Source organism: Suillus plorans, assembly GCF_016647745.1.
Source record: "Suillus plorans strain S12 chromosome Unknown HD556scaffold_10, whole genome shotgun sequence".
Classification (NCBI taxonomy): Eukaryota; Fungi; Basidiomycota; class Agaricomycetes; order Boletales; family Suillaceae; genus Suillus; species Suillus plorans.
This window is the reverse complement of record NW_024537394.1, coordinates 461,109-475,899: the sequence shown is the minus strand read 5'-3', so window position 1 is coordinate 475,899 and position 14,791 is coordinate 461,109. Positions and strand designations below refer to the sequence as shown.

Genomic DNA, 14,791 nt, shown 5'->3' with positions numbered 1-14,791 from the left:
CTATAAGTTCACCATAAGTTCACTATAAGTTCGCTATAAGTTCACTATAAGTTCGCTATGTGACTAGGCATTCACACTGTGTCTGATGTTGAGATGCTCGGAGCTACATTCACAATATGTATACTACTAGTTACAGACGGTGTCTACAACTAATTTGACTTCGAAAAATTTCACCTCTGATGTGACACTAACCAGTAAATCATATAGTAATATTGTATCATACTTCAGGCGTTCCCTGCAACACGGGCAATGAGTGTGCACGACGTCCTTGATACTTTCCAGCAGTGATCTACCCTCTGAAGCATGCTGTGCACACTGCTCAACAAATATAGTGTGCTCCCCCTTGCTCAGAGCGCGACAAAGTGCTTCATCGTATGCCTCATTCCAGATTTCTTCAGACAGCCACTCCTTTCGCCACTGCCCGACGAGGATCTCAAGCGTTTGCAGTGACGGAGAGTCACAGGCACACGATAAATCGTTGTCCATCGTGAGGATAGATTCGTCAGGATCGAATGAACGATCGTAACACGATTCTTCATCAATCGCTTGCAGCGAGGGAGAGTTGTGAGGAGAAGGCAGATTGGCGTCTGTGAGATAAGGTAGATCGTCATTCGCAAGCACGGCTTCGGTAGCATCACACTCGGAATCATTACGGTCCAAGGTGAGCACGGCTTCAGTGGCGTCATACTGAGAATCATAGTCTTCATGGTCTGAAGCAGTGACAGGCGTGTCATGCGCTTCGCAAGGTAGAACCCTTTTTTTCCTGTGCAAAAGTCGGTTAGTGAGTTTAGCACACTCCTATAGTTAGGCATTCTCACCTTGCCCTATTCCTAAAATGAATTAAAAATGAATTATATAGCGCACATAAGACTTAGGAAATAGGTATGAACTCACCGAGCAGCTCGAATGCGAGCCTTCTCGTTTCGAGTTTCTCGCACTCTGTAGTGAGGGCAGGTAAGCAGAGTTCACCAGTGACTAAGGACGTTGAACTCACCCTGGCTTCACAAGCCAGCGCTCTGTGGCTATCCGCTGCTTCGACGCGGGACTGCAGGATCTGCTCTTGCCTCGGCGAGCCTTGGAAAATATGTTAGATAGTCCAGCCTTTAACGTGAGTTTGAACTTACCATGTCGTCGAAAAATAGGAAGGAGAGATGACTTGGGGTTATCCCTAGGTATATGGTCAAGATCATCAATAAAATATGGGTTGATATCCAGGCAATATGGTTGACAACGCTGCGAGATCTGATTGAAAGGCACGGAGTAGGATTCTGTAGGATTGCCGCTTGTGCAGTCATCTTGATTACTAATTCATCTAAATTAGGGAACCGTTGTAGACTGTTATAGGTCCAAGTATACTACCACACTCAACAGTTCTGATTGTCTGCAAGCAAGATGGTAATCTTCCTGGTCCCTCCCCTCCATTCTCACTGGCCCCAGAGTACGTCGTATAAGTACATGTCAGTCCTTCAATGTCGCAGGAAGCCCAGGCCCTGGCACCTCAGTGAAACAGTCGAGTGGTGGAGCGCACAGCGCGTTCCATTTCAACCCAGGAGGCACCCACTGCCTCTACTTGGCACGCGGCGCGTTCCATTTCAACCAGGGAGGAGAATCCTACCTCCACCAAGCGCACGGCGCATTCCATTTCAACCGAGGAGGATACCTCTGCCTCCACTGCCTGCATAGCACGTTCCATTTCAACCCAGAAGGCACCCACTGCCTCTATGTGGCGTGCGGCGCATTCCATTTCAACCGGGAAGGTGAGTCTACGTCTGCTATAGGACGATAGACCTTTCGGCTTATGGAAGGTCTGTCCGCATCCCACATAGGACGATAGACTCTTCAGCTCATGGAAGGTCTGTCCGTATCCTCCATAGGACGATAGACCCTTCGGTTCTTGGAAGGTCTGGCCACATCCTCCATAGGACGATAGACCCTTCGGCTTATGGAAGGTCTGTCCGCATCCCACATAGGACGATAGACCCTTTGGCTCATGGAAGGTCTGTCCGCATCCTCCATAGGACAGTAGACCCTTCGGCTCATGGAAGGTCTGTCTGCATCCTCCATAGGACGATAGATCCTTCGGCTTGTGGTAGGTCTGATCAGTACCGATCTGCACTGCCTCTGAGATGCACATGTGACCTTAGCCGCGGTTTCAAATGAATATCAACCTCAAGATCTTACACTGATTCCACTGGATCTTTTCTCTCAGAAACCGGCTGGCAATGATAGGATTTTCGCGACGCGACACGCGTCGTTTATTTGCCATGGAGTCCATCACATGTCAATGCGCTGTAGAGACTCGTGCCTCGCATTGTGTGATATGGCACTTTCCACTAGGGAGTACACAGCACGACTTGCAGCATCACTCTGTGTGCTATCCACAGCTATTCCCTTACGAGGCGCAGCTTTCCCACGCAATGCGCAGCATGCGCGCACGACTTCCCGCGCTTTACGATGTATACGCGCGCGCGCTTTCCCGCGCTTGAGCGCCCTATAGCGCCAGCCATCCAGAAGCATCCATCCACTGTCCACCAAGCTCTCTAGTGCGTATATTCCCATTTCTCTTATTTACATATCGTTCCACCTCTATTTTTACCATGGACCCTTACTTACATATATCTTTACATACCTACTCGGTAGCGCTTCGGCTCCGCATGACAGCGCTTAGGCGCCATATAAGCGCCAGCAGTACATATTATTAGACACTTTACTTTCCAACAAGAACTTTACCTCCCACTTACCACCCACATACTACCTAGGAGAACATAGTAGAAATCTATTCTTTGACACCTCGCGCTCGTATCTCTTGTCTAGTATCTAATCACCCCTTAAGCAAACTCACTCTTACTCTCTCTCATTACCGCTCACGCGCGCGCGCTTCCCGCGCCTCGCGCGTACCTTCGCTTTCCCGCGCCTTGTGCGCACCTGCGCACTTTCTCGCGCTTCGCATCAGCCGACCAGTAGCGCCTTCGGCGCGCACTACTAGATCCTTGCTGCACTCGCTTCCCCTTTAGGGTCGAACGCACTTGTCGTCTCAAGTATAGCAGACTAGGCAACGCGCGACCTCACAACATTTACAGATACAGTCTGGAGCATCATTTGTTCCTCACAGTATTGTTGTTTCTACAGCGCACATTTTTTGTTGGTTTAAACTTCACGTCTACACTTACAGAGTTTCTGCTCACAGTTTCAAATATGAGCTACCTATATTCAGCTGACAATTTTGATGCCAACGGCAACTTTATCTCAACCGGCCGGTTTTTGGATCTGCTAGCTAGAGGTGAAGATACACCACCCAGTGGTGAAGGTGGTAGTCATATTCCCTTGATTAACAATATCAACTGGAACGATCCCTCGTTGTACACCATGCTGCTTACCCATGATGAAATTGCAGCTCTCACTCACAACATAGCGGCCACAAACCACCCCCTTCCAGAGTTGCCTCCCCCCACACATGTTGCTGGCGCGAGCACCTCCCCTGCTCGCACGCCCTCACCTAAGCCCTCTGAAATCCATGATCAAGGCCCGGTAAGTCCCACCCAGTCAGAGGTGTCGGACACCAGTCGAGAGGTGCCAGAGTTACTCCAACGCGAAGCAAACACGTCCACATGGGCAGCACGAAACCCAACGCGAGCCACCATCCGTCCTCGGACGCCGCCCCCTCGACTGACAGATGCCCAGAAGGCGTCTCGTAAGATCAAGAGGGACCAAATGACGGAGAAAAGGAAGCGCTTACATAACGCTGTCGCTGAATACCTGGAGGAACAACGAGTGAAGATCGAAGCGCTCTCGCGAGCTCATAGTGTGACTCCAAAGGCAATCAACGACATCATCGGGGGTCAGACACATTATCGCAATTCTCGCAAGATGCAGGCGAAAAACGCGCTTGTTCACGCTAAGTCAAAGGAGATGAATGCAGGTACGTAAAATATGTTTGTTTGATGGTACCGCAAAGCTTATATCATGTCAATTAGACCTACCTGTAGGGTCTCGATATTCATTGGCGGAGCTCCGCGAAATGGTCGCAAGTGACCCCAAGATGAAAGACTTGACGAGGGAACAAGAGGCCGCCTATATTTCAGCACTCGACGAGCATCGTGAAAAAAAGTTGGTTGGTGTTCGGTCGAACAATATAGCAGCTGCACGTGATGTTGTAGCTACGACGGATAGGATTGTCAAAGAGGTGAGTTTGCCCGAACCTGGACTACAATGAACTAACTCATACTTTACTCTTTCAAAGCTGGACGACCTGCGAGTTCGGACTGGCGTCTATGCAACATTATTTGTCGTTCGCGGTCACATTAACGACACAGTTCAAAGTGCGATGCATGGGACCGATAACTCAGAAGACTTCTGGGAGGACGTATACGAGCATCCTATGGCTGATTTCCTCAGGCAATATGAGCAATGGGCGTGCACCCAGAATCAAAGTGCGCATTTCACATTTTTGTATACTACCAGCCTATTCAATATCCTGCAGATCTTAACGAACGGGACTCTTTGGAAATGGTATGGAAGCAGGTACGTAAAATGATTATCCGTGGTCTTGGTGAGTGAGATCTTGTTTTGTACGTGCTGTCCTCGATTAACGTCGTTCGTAGTCGAGGTGACCGGAAAAAAAGATATTGGCATGAATTACCATAACTATGAAACAGCCATCGTCGAGACATACGGGGTACGCCTGGTGGGGTGGCCCCACGGTGTTAATTTCATTAGCCCCTCGAACATCGGGACTGTGGGCGACATTCGCAAGCTGCGAGATGCACTGAAGGCGCGAACGTGCTACTGGACTGTTCTCTCACCGGCGGAAATCAAAGCTCACACTGCCGAACTCGAAGCGCGCTGTTCAGCTGGAGATGTCGTTCGCAAGCCGCGAAAAAAGCGTTCGGACGCTGGGGTACCTCGGAAACGTAAAGCTGCAACTAGCACAGGTCCTAGTAAGGAGAACCAATGGACGTTGAAAAGAGCAAAAAGGAATTCTGCCCAGCTTCCTCGAGGTCCAAAAAGTGCTGAGTTTGTCCAGTCGTCTGATGAAGGGGGTGACGACGAGTAGTAGTAGTTTATATTACCTTAGTCTAGTCTACATACCAATACAACTCAGTCGCGCATCTTAGTCATTGCCTGTGCACGGGCCGTCGAAACCCGTCGTCAATACATTCATCTGGGCGCGAGATATCGAGATGTGGGAGCTCATCGTGTCGCACAGCGAGCTCGGACCTTAAACAATGTCAGCAACATGTCACGGCATTTGCCGTTATGCCGGCGGCACCCAGTCCTGGTATGAGCCTGTGGATCCTACAGCACTGTGTAAAAGTCCCTCGCTATTGGAGAGATATTGCAGGAGGTGCTGATTGACTGTATTTGCCTCGTGTTAGAGGTGCGAACCCCATTTATTATCACCTGTAACTACAGCCGTTATGTGGGAGTCACAGGTGATAACCATTACTAGTATAATAGCCCTCATTCAAATATGCACTGCAAAATTCTTGGGGTCAAGAGGGATCCAGCAAGATTTATGGATTCTCCCTAATATAAACCACTGTATCACATTCGATTTCGAGCTGAGGACTGGCCACTATACCTTCTTCATGTTCAGTTGAGAGTATCTTTCACTGTGACAGCACCTGATTTTCGAAAGAACTGTTGTACTGTAACCTGTTCCACAGAGAAAAGACTGGAACTTTCAAACGTAGATGGCCCTCTTTCAAGTTTGCTACAAGTCGATGTCACTTGGGATAGAATATTTTTTTTTTTGGACAAGCGATATATAATTGCAGCAACCGACGAAAGTCTAGCTCTACAAAAATGCGCTATAGCGGGGTTCGGGGAACTCCGGTCCGAGGGAAAATGCACTTACGCACTCCCATTTTCATGGGGTGTGTGGGACTCTTGGACTACCTGGGGGCCTCGTTCGCAGAGGGCCTGGGTGGTTTGATACCCACTAAAACCTCGAGGGCGGTGGCCCAGTTCTTTGGTATTGGTTTGTCGGATGTTATTACTTTTTTCCACGTGGCGGTCACCAATTTTTCAAAGGATGGTGTACGGTCTATTTTCTTCGCTGTGATTCTATCTATTTGCAGTCGTTTGTTTATTGTTGTTGTCCAGCGTTTCGTTATCGCTTGCGCCGTAGGTGAGGCACCATTTATTGTTCTGTCGCATCGCAGTATCCAGATTAGGTATGCTGACTCTGATATTAGTATTCTCAGCAGCCTCAAGGCCCCTTTCGTGAAGGGTCTACTTTCTGGGTTTGTTTGCTCATCGTCGTTCGGTGTTGGTGGTCGTGCGCTAATGTTTCCGCATCCAAGGATTGTGCCGATGCCAATATGGGGCCAAGCGCCGAAGCTTTCGGGCCACATCTCCTTCGCTAGGGACCATATTGTTGTACGTGCGTTATTGTTACATTCTAAAAGTATGTGCTCCATTGACTCCGTGTCGATGTTGCAGTGTGTACATCTGGCACGTTGTTCATATGTGGGGATATGTAGCCAATAGTTGCCGATTCTGTAAGCGCCGTGCATCGCTTTGAATAGGAATTATCTCACTTTTTTATTCAGGTCTTTGTTCTGGCATCCATTCCAGATGTTCATGTCGTTTTCAAGGTGCCCTGTCAACTCTTTGATGGCGTGTCTGGTTATTTCGAGGTTTATTGCCGTTTTGTGCCTTTGTGTTGAGTCCTTTCATTCTCTTATACCTTTGTACGCTAGGGCTTGTGTGATGGCTGATAATTTCGCTCCTTGTAGATTAAACTCATTGGGGACCGATAGGTCTATGGGGTCGGTGGTCTGTTTGTCAGCTCCCTCTCTCGCGAGTTGGTCTGCCCGTTCATTTCCAATCTGGCCGCTGTGTCCCTTCACCCATATGAAGGAGGTTTGTGCCGAGCGTCTTCGTAAATGGTATGCTGTTGCTTTGATGTATTTACTGTTTGCTATACCTATCCACCCAGCGTCTTCCCATCTCGTTAGGTGTTTGGTTAGGCCATCTATGGCGTATTTAGAATCTGTTACGAAGGTGATTGGTACGTATGGGTCAGTGTTTTGTAGGGCTATGAGGATTGCTGATAATTCTGCGACTTGGTTAGATTGTTCTTCTCCGGGGATTCGGGCTGCGCGGTTTTTGGGATGGTCTTCTGCTATCCAGATGCCACTGCCGCATCTTGCGTCACGTTTCCCGTTTTCTAGGCAGGATCCATCGGTATATATCGTCAGTCTTTCGTTGAGGAGGTTGAGTCCTCTCGTCGGGGTATGCAGTCGGTGGGCTGGGGTGAGTGAGGTGCGGTTAGGGTCGGTGAAGATTCTGAAACAGTCGGAGATACATGACCTTACAGTGGTGGTTGGGTCAAATAGGATTTCTCCATGACATTGTTCGTGGGCTTGTTGATTCTTTTCTTTCCACCGGTGGGTGAGTGAGAGCCCGTCTTTCTTTGGTTTTGATTTTGTGTTGAATTTTGGGGCGATCCGGTGCAGGATTATGTTGGCTGTACGTGCGCAGTTTTGTGGGTTAGTGCACCCCTTATTCCGGTCTCTGTTACAGGAGGAGCAGTTGCGGTTTTTAGTGGGGAAGTGCTGGTTGTCTGTATTGGTGCGTCTCAGGCGTTTGCTAACTTTGATCAGGTGTTTGATGTTTTCTGATCTATGCGTTTCATTTGAGCATCTGTTTTTGACTTTATTGTAGGTGCGCCTAGGTGCGCCTAGGTGGTACCATGCCGGGAGGCTCTTTTTGAGTTCTTTTGAGATTTTGATTGGGGCGAAGCTGATGTTGAATTGTTTGATGGTCTTCAGGAGTACTCGGGCTTCTTGGGGTAGTGAGCTCGTCTTTTTTCCTCTCGTGGGGGGGGGGGGGTCCAGGAGGTCAGGAAAGGGTTAACATTTTTTATAGGTTTCCCGTTCGGACTTATGTTGTGTAGGACTAGGTCCATTATTGACGCCCATGTTGGTCTGGATGGGGACAGGTCTAGGTAGGCTTTTACCCAGGTAATTTCTATGGCTTCGTTCCTTGTTCTGATGTCAAGTAGGTTGATACCGCCCTCTTCTTTCGGGCGGTATAGCTGTTCTAAGCTGATGGGTGGGGACTTTGTGTCGTCCCATAGGAATTTCCGTGTCATTTTGGTGAGTGCCTGTTCTATGTTCTTCGGCATTCCTTGAGCTTTCGTTAGGAATTGTGTCATGCCGCCGACAACCATCTGGATGATCAGTCTTTTTCCATCTAAGGTAGGGTGTCCGGCTTTCCATCTTTTGAGTGAGGAGGCAACTTTTTCTAGTATGGGCTCCCATGGTGTCGCGTTATTTGTTTTATTACCGATCCATGCACCCAGTGACCTGATGGGGTGTCCATCAAGGGCAATTTTGATGGTGGGGTCTAGGGGGGTGTCTTGTACGTTTAGTTTCCTAGTTGATATAACTTGGTCTCGGTGGGTCTTTGTTCTGATTGGAACTATTTCTGTTTTTTCTAGGTTAAACTTTGCACTGGACACTGAACACCATTTTGACAGGATGTCCTCGAGGTCGCCATAGCTGTCTGTTTCATTCAGGAAGATGGTGGTATCGTCTGCGTAGAGGTTCACTATGATTCTATCTGTGATTCCTGGTATGTGGTATCTGTTTAGTTTTTTGGAGTTCCTTAAGGTACATGCTAATGGCTCAATGGCTAGGTCGAACAGGAGGCAGGAGAGGGGGTCTCCTTGTCGGACCCCTCTGGATACTTTGAAAGGGGTGCTCAACACACCGTTTATCGCCACTCTCGTGTAGGTGTTTTCATAGAGGGCTTTGACAGTGTTTATGAAGATTTGTGGTAATTTGAAGGTCTCTAGTGTATCGAAGAGGTAGTCATGTTTTATTTTGTCGTATGCCTTTTCCTGATCCAGGGCTATTAGAGCACCATTCTCCTCGGTGATGTCAGCATAGTCAATCATCATTCGGGCCAGTCTTATTGGGTCGAAAATGGAACGTTGGGGGATAAAGCCACTTTGGTCGGGGTGAATTAGTGAGTGGGATTCCCGTGCTAACTGCATTGCTAGTGCCTTGGTGAGTAGTTTATAGTCGGTGTTTAGTAGCGTTATCGGCCGGTAATTTTCTATTTCAGTGCGTTCTTTCTTTTTATAGATCAGGCACATCCAGCCCAGGGTAAAATTTGTCCCTTCGTCAACACCATGTCGCTGGATGTTGTTTATTACGAAAGTGAGTGTCTTAATAATGTTGAAACTGGACTCTTCTTCTTTTTGGTCACTAAGGTGTTTTTCATGCAGTGTCTTCCATACCTCATATGGTATCCCATCTATGCCTGCTGCACTCCCCGCTTTCGAAGTGTATAGAGCTTCCTGTATGTGATGTTCTTGTAGGAGACCGTGAAGGGGTGAGTTATTGTTGTTTAGTTTTTGTTTTTGTGGGATTTCTTTCATTATTTCTTTTTTTGTTTCCTCGTGCTGTTCTTCCATGTGTTGTTCTAGATTATCGTTTTGGATATTCTCATGGTGGTTGCGCGCGATTTCGGCCATTTTGTCCGAACGGGCGCAGAGTCTGTTTGAGGCTGGGTCTCTTAGTCTTTCTATTATATCTCTAGGCTTTTTGCTGCTGTTTATCTTTGACCAGTATTTACTCATAGTTTCGCCTGTTGCGGCCCATTTCGCCTGAGATTTTAACTGTTTGTGTCTGAATTTTTTATTTTCTAGGTGGTTTATCTCGCACTCGATCCAGGCTTTGTGTCTCCTGGTGTCTTCATTTGTGTCGATGTCGTCCTTTTTTAACGTTTTTTCTAGGTCGCTTTCGAGTCGTTCAATATGGGATCTTATTTTGTTTAGGTGCTCTTTCGCAGCTTTCCTCGCTTCTTGGCTTATTTGGTTCTTGAACGACTCCCAGAAGTATTGGGGGTTTTCTGTTTCATGCCTTGGATATTGGGGGTAGAGGATCTTTTGTTGTGTTAATTTGCCGAGGGTACTGATTGTTTTGATAAGTTTTTTGTCGTGCAGTAAACTGGTGGGCCAAGTCCATCGTCCTTTCCCGATATAAGGAGCATTTACAGGTGCGTGTCTTACTGAGACCATTCGATGGTCCAATGGGATCACTGATGTACATGATTCCCAGTTGTGTGTGTTGCGCTCATGTGAGGGTGCCGTATATATGCGGTCGAGCCTTGATAGTGAGTTTGTATTGCTATTATATGTGAAGAGTCTTGACGTTGGGTTGTTCAGTCTCCAAGTGTCTTGGACGTTCAGTTGGTGCCGCAGGTCTCGTAGAGCTTCAGTGGCATTGTCGTTGTCTGGTCGTGCTGGGGCTCGGTCTAGGATATCTTCTGTTATATTGAAGTCTCCCATCATGAAATCTGGGCTCGGTAAGTTTTTCTCATACCATGTTTGTGATATTTTGCCCCAGAATTCGGGGTGTTGCGCGTGGTTGTTTGGGGTGTAGATGTTTAGTATTAACAGGTTCTCCTGGTTGTGCCATTTCGTTTTCAGGACCATGGCTCTGCCTGGTATTATTTTGATGGTCTCTAAGTCTACAGTATTGGCTATCTCTCTGTTTAGGATGAAGGCGATCCCTGCGGAGCTTCCTGGGCGGTGCGGGTCTCTGGAGTTGATGATTTTGATGCGTCGGGAGTATATGCTGTCTATTTGGGACTCATGTTCGGCTGTGAGGTGCGTTTCTTGGACGCATAGTATACCGATCTTGTTTTCTTTCACTACTTGTGAGACAGCTGCCCATTTGGAGATCTCGCTGTTTCCTAACTGCGGTGATGTGCGTCCTCTCATGTTGAGGGACGCAAGGAGAATGTTTGCTCTTGTTTTCTTTGTCTTTCGGGGGCGAGTGGTTTCGCTCTGGGGTTCGTTTGCCTGGTGTGGCGTTTGTGGGGCTCCGCCTCCAAACTCCTGTGCAGCGTCCTCTGGGGTAGCCCCAGCGGTCTGAGGGCTTCCCCCTCTGCTGCTCAGAAGGCTCAAACCATGGCCGGGAAAAAAACCGTAGGAAGTATTATTCATTTGGGATTGTTGAGTGGTCGACTTACTGCACCTCCTGAACGACCATCAGGGGGGTAAGGGCTGTCATATCCCGGGCAGCCACAGTGGATACATGTTTGCGCATTCTGAAAGGCGAGTCCTGTCTTCGCCAATTTTCGTGCGGTCACTTCAGCTTCTCAGCACGGCTAATCCTTGGCCTAAATAGGCCTCCGTTTTTGGCTTGCGCCATTGAGGCTCCCAAAGGCTTTCCTGTCTTGCGGCTGCAATCAGTATATCTGGGCCGTGGGTGGGGGGTCCGTAGATCCCGCCTCGTGGATCTAGGTGTGCATTTTGTGAGTCTTTGTCAGGGACGAGCTCACATCGCGTTAGGTTTGGGATTCATATACTTAGGTGTGGGGTCAGGTGGGGATACGAAGGGATTGTGATTGCGTTGTGAGCGTGGTAGTCTACTGACTTTAGTGTGTAGCAGGAAAGGGCATGTATATACAGTGAGACATATAGGATCTGAGTGGGGAGTGTGAAATGTTATAGCGCAGTAAGAGATTGAGATAGCGTTATGGATTGTCCATCTAGTTATAGCGGCGCCCGCAGCCTCTACCATTTCCTGGCTGTCTGGAGGATTGCGACGGGAGTTTGACATTGATTTTGGGGCCGTTCCATTGGGTTACGAAGGGGAAAGGGCATAGGCCTCTGGGGTGTGCAATAGAGTGGCATATAGGGCATTGTGTCAGGGCAACAGCTGTGCCACAGCCGTCTAAGCCAGTCGGGTAATCTAGGATGCGGAGGTAGGAGCAGAGCTCTGTCCATGCCTTCGCATCGCAGGTTGGGCTATGCGCGAAGATGTTAAAGCGAGGGACAGGGAGGCCACCTGCTATTTTGAAGTCTAGGTGTTCGACGCGGATAGACCTGATCAGGTTCCAGGTAGCAATGTGTACTTTTTCCTCCGGGATTTCACTCATGGACAGGATATCGTTGATGTGGGCTCGGTTGTCTTCGTATGCCCAGACATCCGCGATTGTCTTCTGGACGATGTCTGTGTCAGGCGATGTAAAGCCCGTGACACAGAAGAGGAGGTCAGGCGGGCGTGCTTCGAAGGTGATATCTGTTGCGGACCATACACGCTGGGATAGGATGAGGTCCCTTGTTTCAGGAGAGATATTATATACGAGGAAGCTGAGGGGGAGGTATTTGCTGCCTTGTGGTTGCGGGGGTGACACCCTCACTGGTTGCGCCTCTTGGTGTATGAAGTTGGCAACAATGGAGATGTTCGCCCTGATTCGTTCTGCGAGGATGGCTGCTTTGTCAAGCACATCTTTTCCGGTTTGGTCGAAGACGCGGACCACGAATTTAGGGTGTTCCACTTGGAACCAAGCTAAGAGCACCTTGTTATCTAGGTGGTCGAAGACTTGGGCGGAGTGTGCCAGGTGGGTTTGGGGGAAACCGCCCAGTGGGGTGGGTGTGAACTGAGGGAGGTCCGTGACGTGGTGTGGACCGTCGTTCTGGACTGCTGCACAGTTTTGTCCCGCAAGTGCAAGGTGAGTGAGGATGTTTTGTTCCTCCGCACTCAGGGTGTGAGGCAGGGCTGAGGTGCTCATTTGGTGGTCCCCTCCATCATCGTTTGGGGCATGGATGGATTCTGCGAGGCCGCTGTCAGACGCCTGTGTCAAGCCGCTGGGTGGGGAGTCGGCGTTGTGTTGCTCCTCTGGGGAAAGGAGCAGGTCATCTGGTAGGGGTTGGTCAGGCGACGCCCTTGGGTGTGGGGTGGGAGTGGACAGTGGGGAGAGTGATGAGAGGTGTGGGGACAGGGGGGAAGTGTCGTACGGTGGGGCGTCTGTCCCCATGTCTTCGTCGTCTTGTAGAACGTTCTGTGGGAAGAACCTTGGTCCAGCGCGGGGGGTGGAAGGGTTAGGGCGTGGGGTGCCTGGGTAGGGGCGGGAGGCTTGGGTGGAGGATCTGATGGAGGTGGGATGAGTGTCTTTCATGCTGCTGGACAAGGATACGATCTGTTACCGTCTGGTATTTAAGTATTACAGTATAGGGAAACATGAGGTGGGGAGGTGTTCGGCTCGCAGTGTATGTTCGGGGTTCATGGCCATGGCCGGGGGCGTGTAGGTATGCGTGTTCAGGGATTCTGTGGTGTATTAGTCTTGTATGCACATTTTTATCAGGAGTTAGTGTCAGGCAGTGTGACCGGGTGGACGTATTTGGTTTATTTGACACTGGGCATTGACATTTTTAGTGTAAGTGTGGCATTCATGAGTTTGTACGCGGGGTAGACATCTACCAGTTTACGTGGGCGGGTATTTTATTGGCGATTACGCGCGGTCGTGTTTTGGGTGACCTATGTAGGGGTTACGTGCGTCGTTTGGTTTTTTATGTATTTATCTCTCTGGGTGGGCTGTGGTTCGAGGGTTCATTTCCTGGAGGCGTGTCAGGCCAGGGAGGGGTCTTAGTGTGTGCTAACAGTCAGGTTGGTGTTATGTTTGGTATGGGGGAGGTCGAGCATAGTGTTTATGAGGTGGGCCGGTATCGTTGTTGTTGCTGGGGTCATCTAGGGCTTTGAGGTTGCGGTTGGTATGGTCCATTATGGGATTACTATGGTCAGGTGGGTAGAGGATGCATTGTTTTATCATTATTATGAGGCTAGCTGGTAGCTGTGAGCGTTGTTCACTCGACCTTGCCCGCAAAGTTTGCGTGGGAAAAAACCGCCATGGTAGTGGTACAGGTTCAAGGGCCTCCTCCGGGATAGAATATTTGACAAAGGCGCGTCGCTCGATTGGTACGCCGTGAAATCCCGATCCCACCAACTCGAATGACACTTGAGGAGATGCACACAGAAACAGTTGCTCATTCGGAGGTCAAGTATCCGAATAACGTTGGTGGAGGTTTCATTGGAATTCACTCACCTATTGGATTCAAGTTGTTTAGTGGGTTTTGCTGTCCTGGTTTCAGCGTTATTGGCTCACGTTTTTATAGAATTGCTTTGCAAAGTCTCTTGGTTTGAGTGGCATATGTCCATAGAACCTTTGTTTCAGGAACCCCCAAAAGTAGGCCATATGCACCTTGGTCACGGTAAATACTCTCCGTTGCCAGATGCACACGCCGCTGTTCCTTGACCGTCCACATTAGGGCTCCGTGAAAAACTACCGAGTTTTTGACGTTGGAGTTTTTGACAGGTTTTTAACATGTTTTTAACGAGTCGATAACTCGGGGTTGATATTGGGGTGTCAAAAACTAAAATATATATGTATATGATCTCGGGAACATAGCCTATCGAATTCTCCATCCGAACATCCGAAATCACCGAAAAATCGTTAAGATATGACCGACGATCTGTCAACTACTCACAACTCGCATTCGCAGCACGTCGCAGTGAAGATTTTCGATGTCACTGTCAATTCGATGGCGGACGAGCGTACAGCGTCAACGATGAATTGGTTGAACTCCGCATTACGCAGCTCCCTCAAAAGTTCTACCATTGTCAGTCAGGTTCAAGTTTGGCAGTGGGCTTTGATGGATCCTGAACGTGTTCATGCTGTCCCACCTTTTCTTCCTCCGCCTTCTCACTGTCCTGTCCCGTAGACCAAAAGGCCTCCCTCAAAACCAACAGTTAAGTTTCGTGACCTGGAAAGTACTCTTTTCGATGTCAATCTCGATAGCAACGGTCAGAAAAGGAAACACGACAACTCCAAGTCGCAAGCAGAGGCTAACCCGGAGCCGCAGGACTGAGGACTCTAATTCAGACTCGGAGGACAATTGGTTGGAGGAGAGCGAGGACCCGGAGATTGAGCGTGATCCAATGTACTGGTCTTGTGATACGAGAGTACTTGTGGGTAGCGAGGATGC

At 48.9% G+C, this 14,791-nt stretch overlaps 6 protein-coding genes across 6 annotated transcripts; 2 read left to right on the top strand and 4 right to left on the bottom strand.

The window, feature by feature from the left end:
- Positions 1-126: 126 nt before the first annotated feature.
- HD556DRAFT_1305352 (uncharacterized protein) lies at positions 127-2,134 on the bottom strand (the record flags this gene model as incomplete). Its single annotated transcript, XM_041299766.1, has 6 exons — positions 127-763; positions 819-830; positions 895-939; positions 995-1,074; positions 1,125-1,168; positions 1,558-2,134. 6 exons carry the CDS (start codon positions 2,132-2,134, stop codon positions 127-129), a joined length of 1,395 nt encoding a protein of 464 aa, XP_041164050.1.
- Positions 2,135-3,366: 1,232 nt separating this feature from the next.
- Positions 3,367-5,053, top strand: HD556DRAFT_1230775 (uncharacterized protein; the record flags this gene model as incomplete). Its single annotated transcript, XM_041297375.1, has 4 exons — positions 3,367-3,919; positions 3,987-4,183; positions 4,241-4,449; positions 4,555-5,053. The coding sequence occupies 4 exons, from the start codon at positions 3,367-3,369 to the stop codon at positions 5,051-5,053; spliced, it is 1,458 nt and encodes a 485-aa protein (XP_041164049.1).
- A 765-nt stretch (positions 5,054-5,818) lies between these two features.
- HD556DRAFT_1455351 (RnaseH-domain-containing protein) lies at positions 5,819-7,354 on the bottom strand (the record flags this gene model as incomplete). The annotated part of the gene is made up of 5 exons (XM_041308119.1): positions 5,819-6,501; positions 6,613-6,660; positions 6,700-6,898; positions 6,920-7,152; positions 7,323-7,354. 5 exons carry the CDS (start codon positions 7,352-7,354, stop codon positions 5,895-5,897), a joined length of 1,119 nt encoding a protein of 372 aa, XP_041164048.1. The 3' UTR covers positions 5,819-5,894.
- Positions 7,355-9,591: 2,237 nt separating this feature from the next.
- On the bottom strand, positions 9,592-10,741 carry HD556DRAFT_1430549 (Endonuclease/exonuclease/phosphatase; the record flags this gene model as incomplete). The annotated part of the gene is made up of 2 exons (XM_041304919.1): positions 9,592-9,622; positions 9,741-10,741. 2 exons carry the CDS (start codon positions 10,739-10,741, stop codon positions 9,592-9,594), a joined length of 1,032 nt encoding a protein of 343 aa, XP_041164047.1.
- A 773-nt stretch (positions 10,742-11,514) lies between these two features.
- HD556DRAFT_1525100 (uncharacterized protein) lies at positions 11,515-12,927 on the bottom strand (the record flags this gene model as incomplete). The annotated part of the gene is made up of 1 exon (XM_041309250.1): positions 11,515-12,927. One exon carries the CDS (start codon positions 12,925-12,927, stop codon positions 11,515-11,517), a length of 1,413 nt encoding a protein of 470 aa, XP_041164046.1.
- A 1,258-nt stretch (positions 12,928-14,185) lies between these two features.
- HD556DRAFT_1345237 (uncharacterized protein) lies at positions 14,186-14,634 on the top strand. Its single transcript, XM_041302219.1, has one exon. The coding sequence runs from the start codon at positions 14,267-14,269 to the stop codon at positions 14,525-14,527; it is 261 nt and encodes an 86-aa protein (XP_041164045.1). The 5' UTR covers positions 14,186-14,266; the 3' UTR covers positions 14,528-14,634.
- Positions 14,635-14,791: the final 157 nt, after the last annotated feature.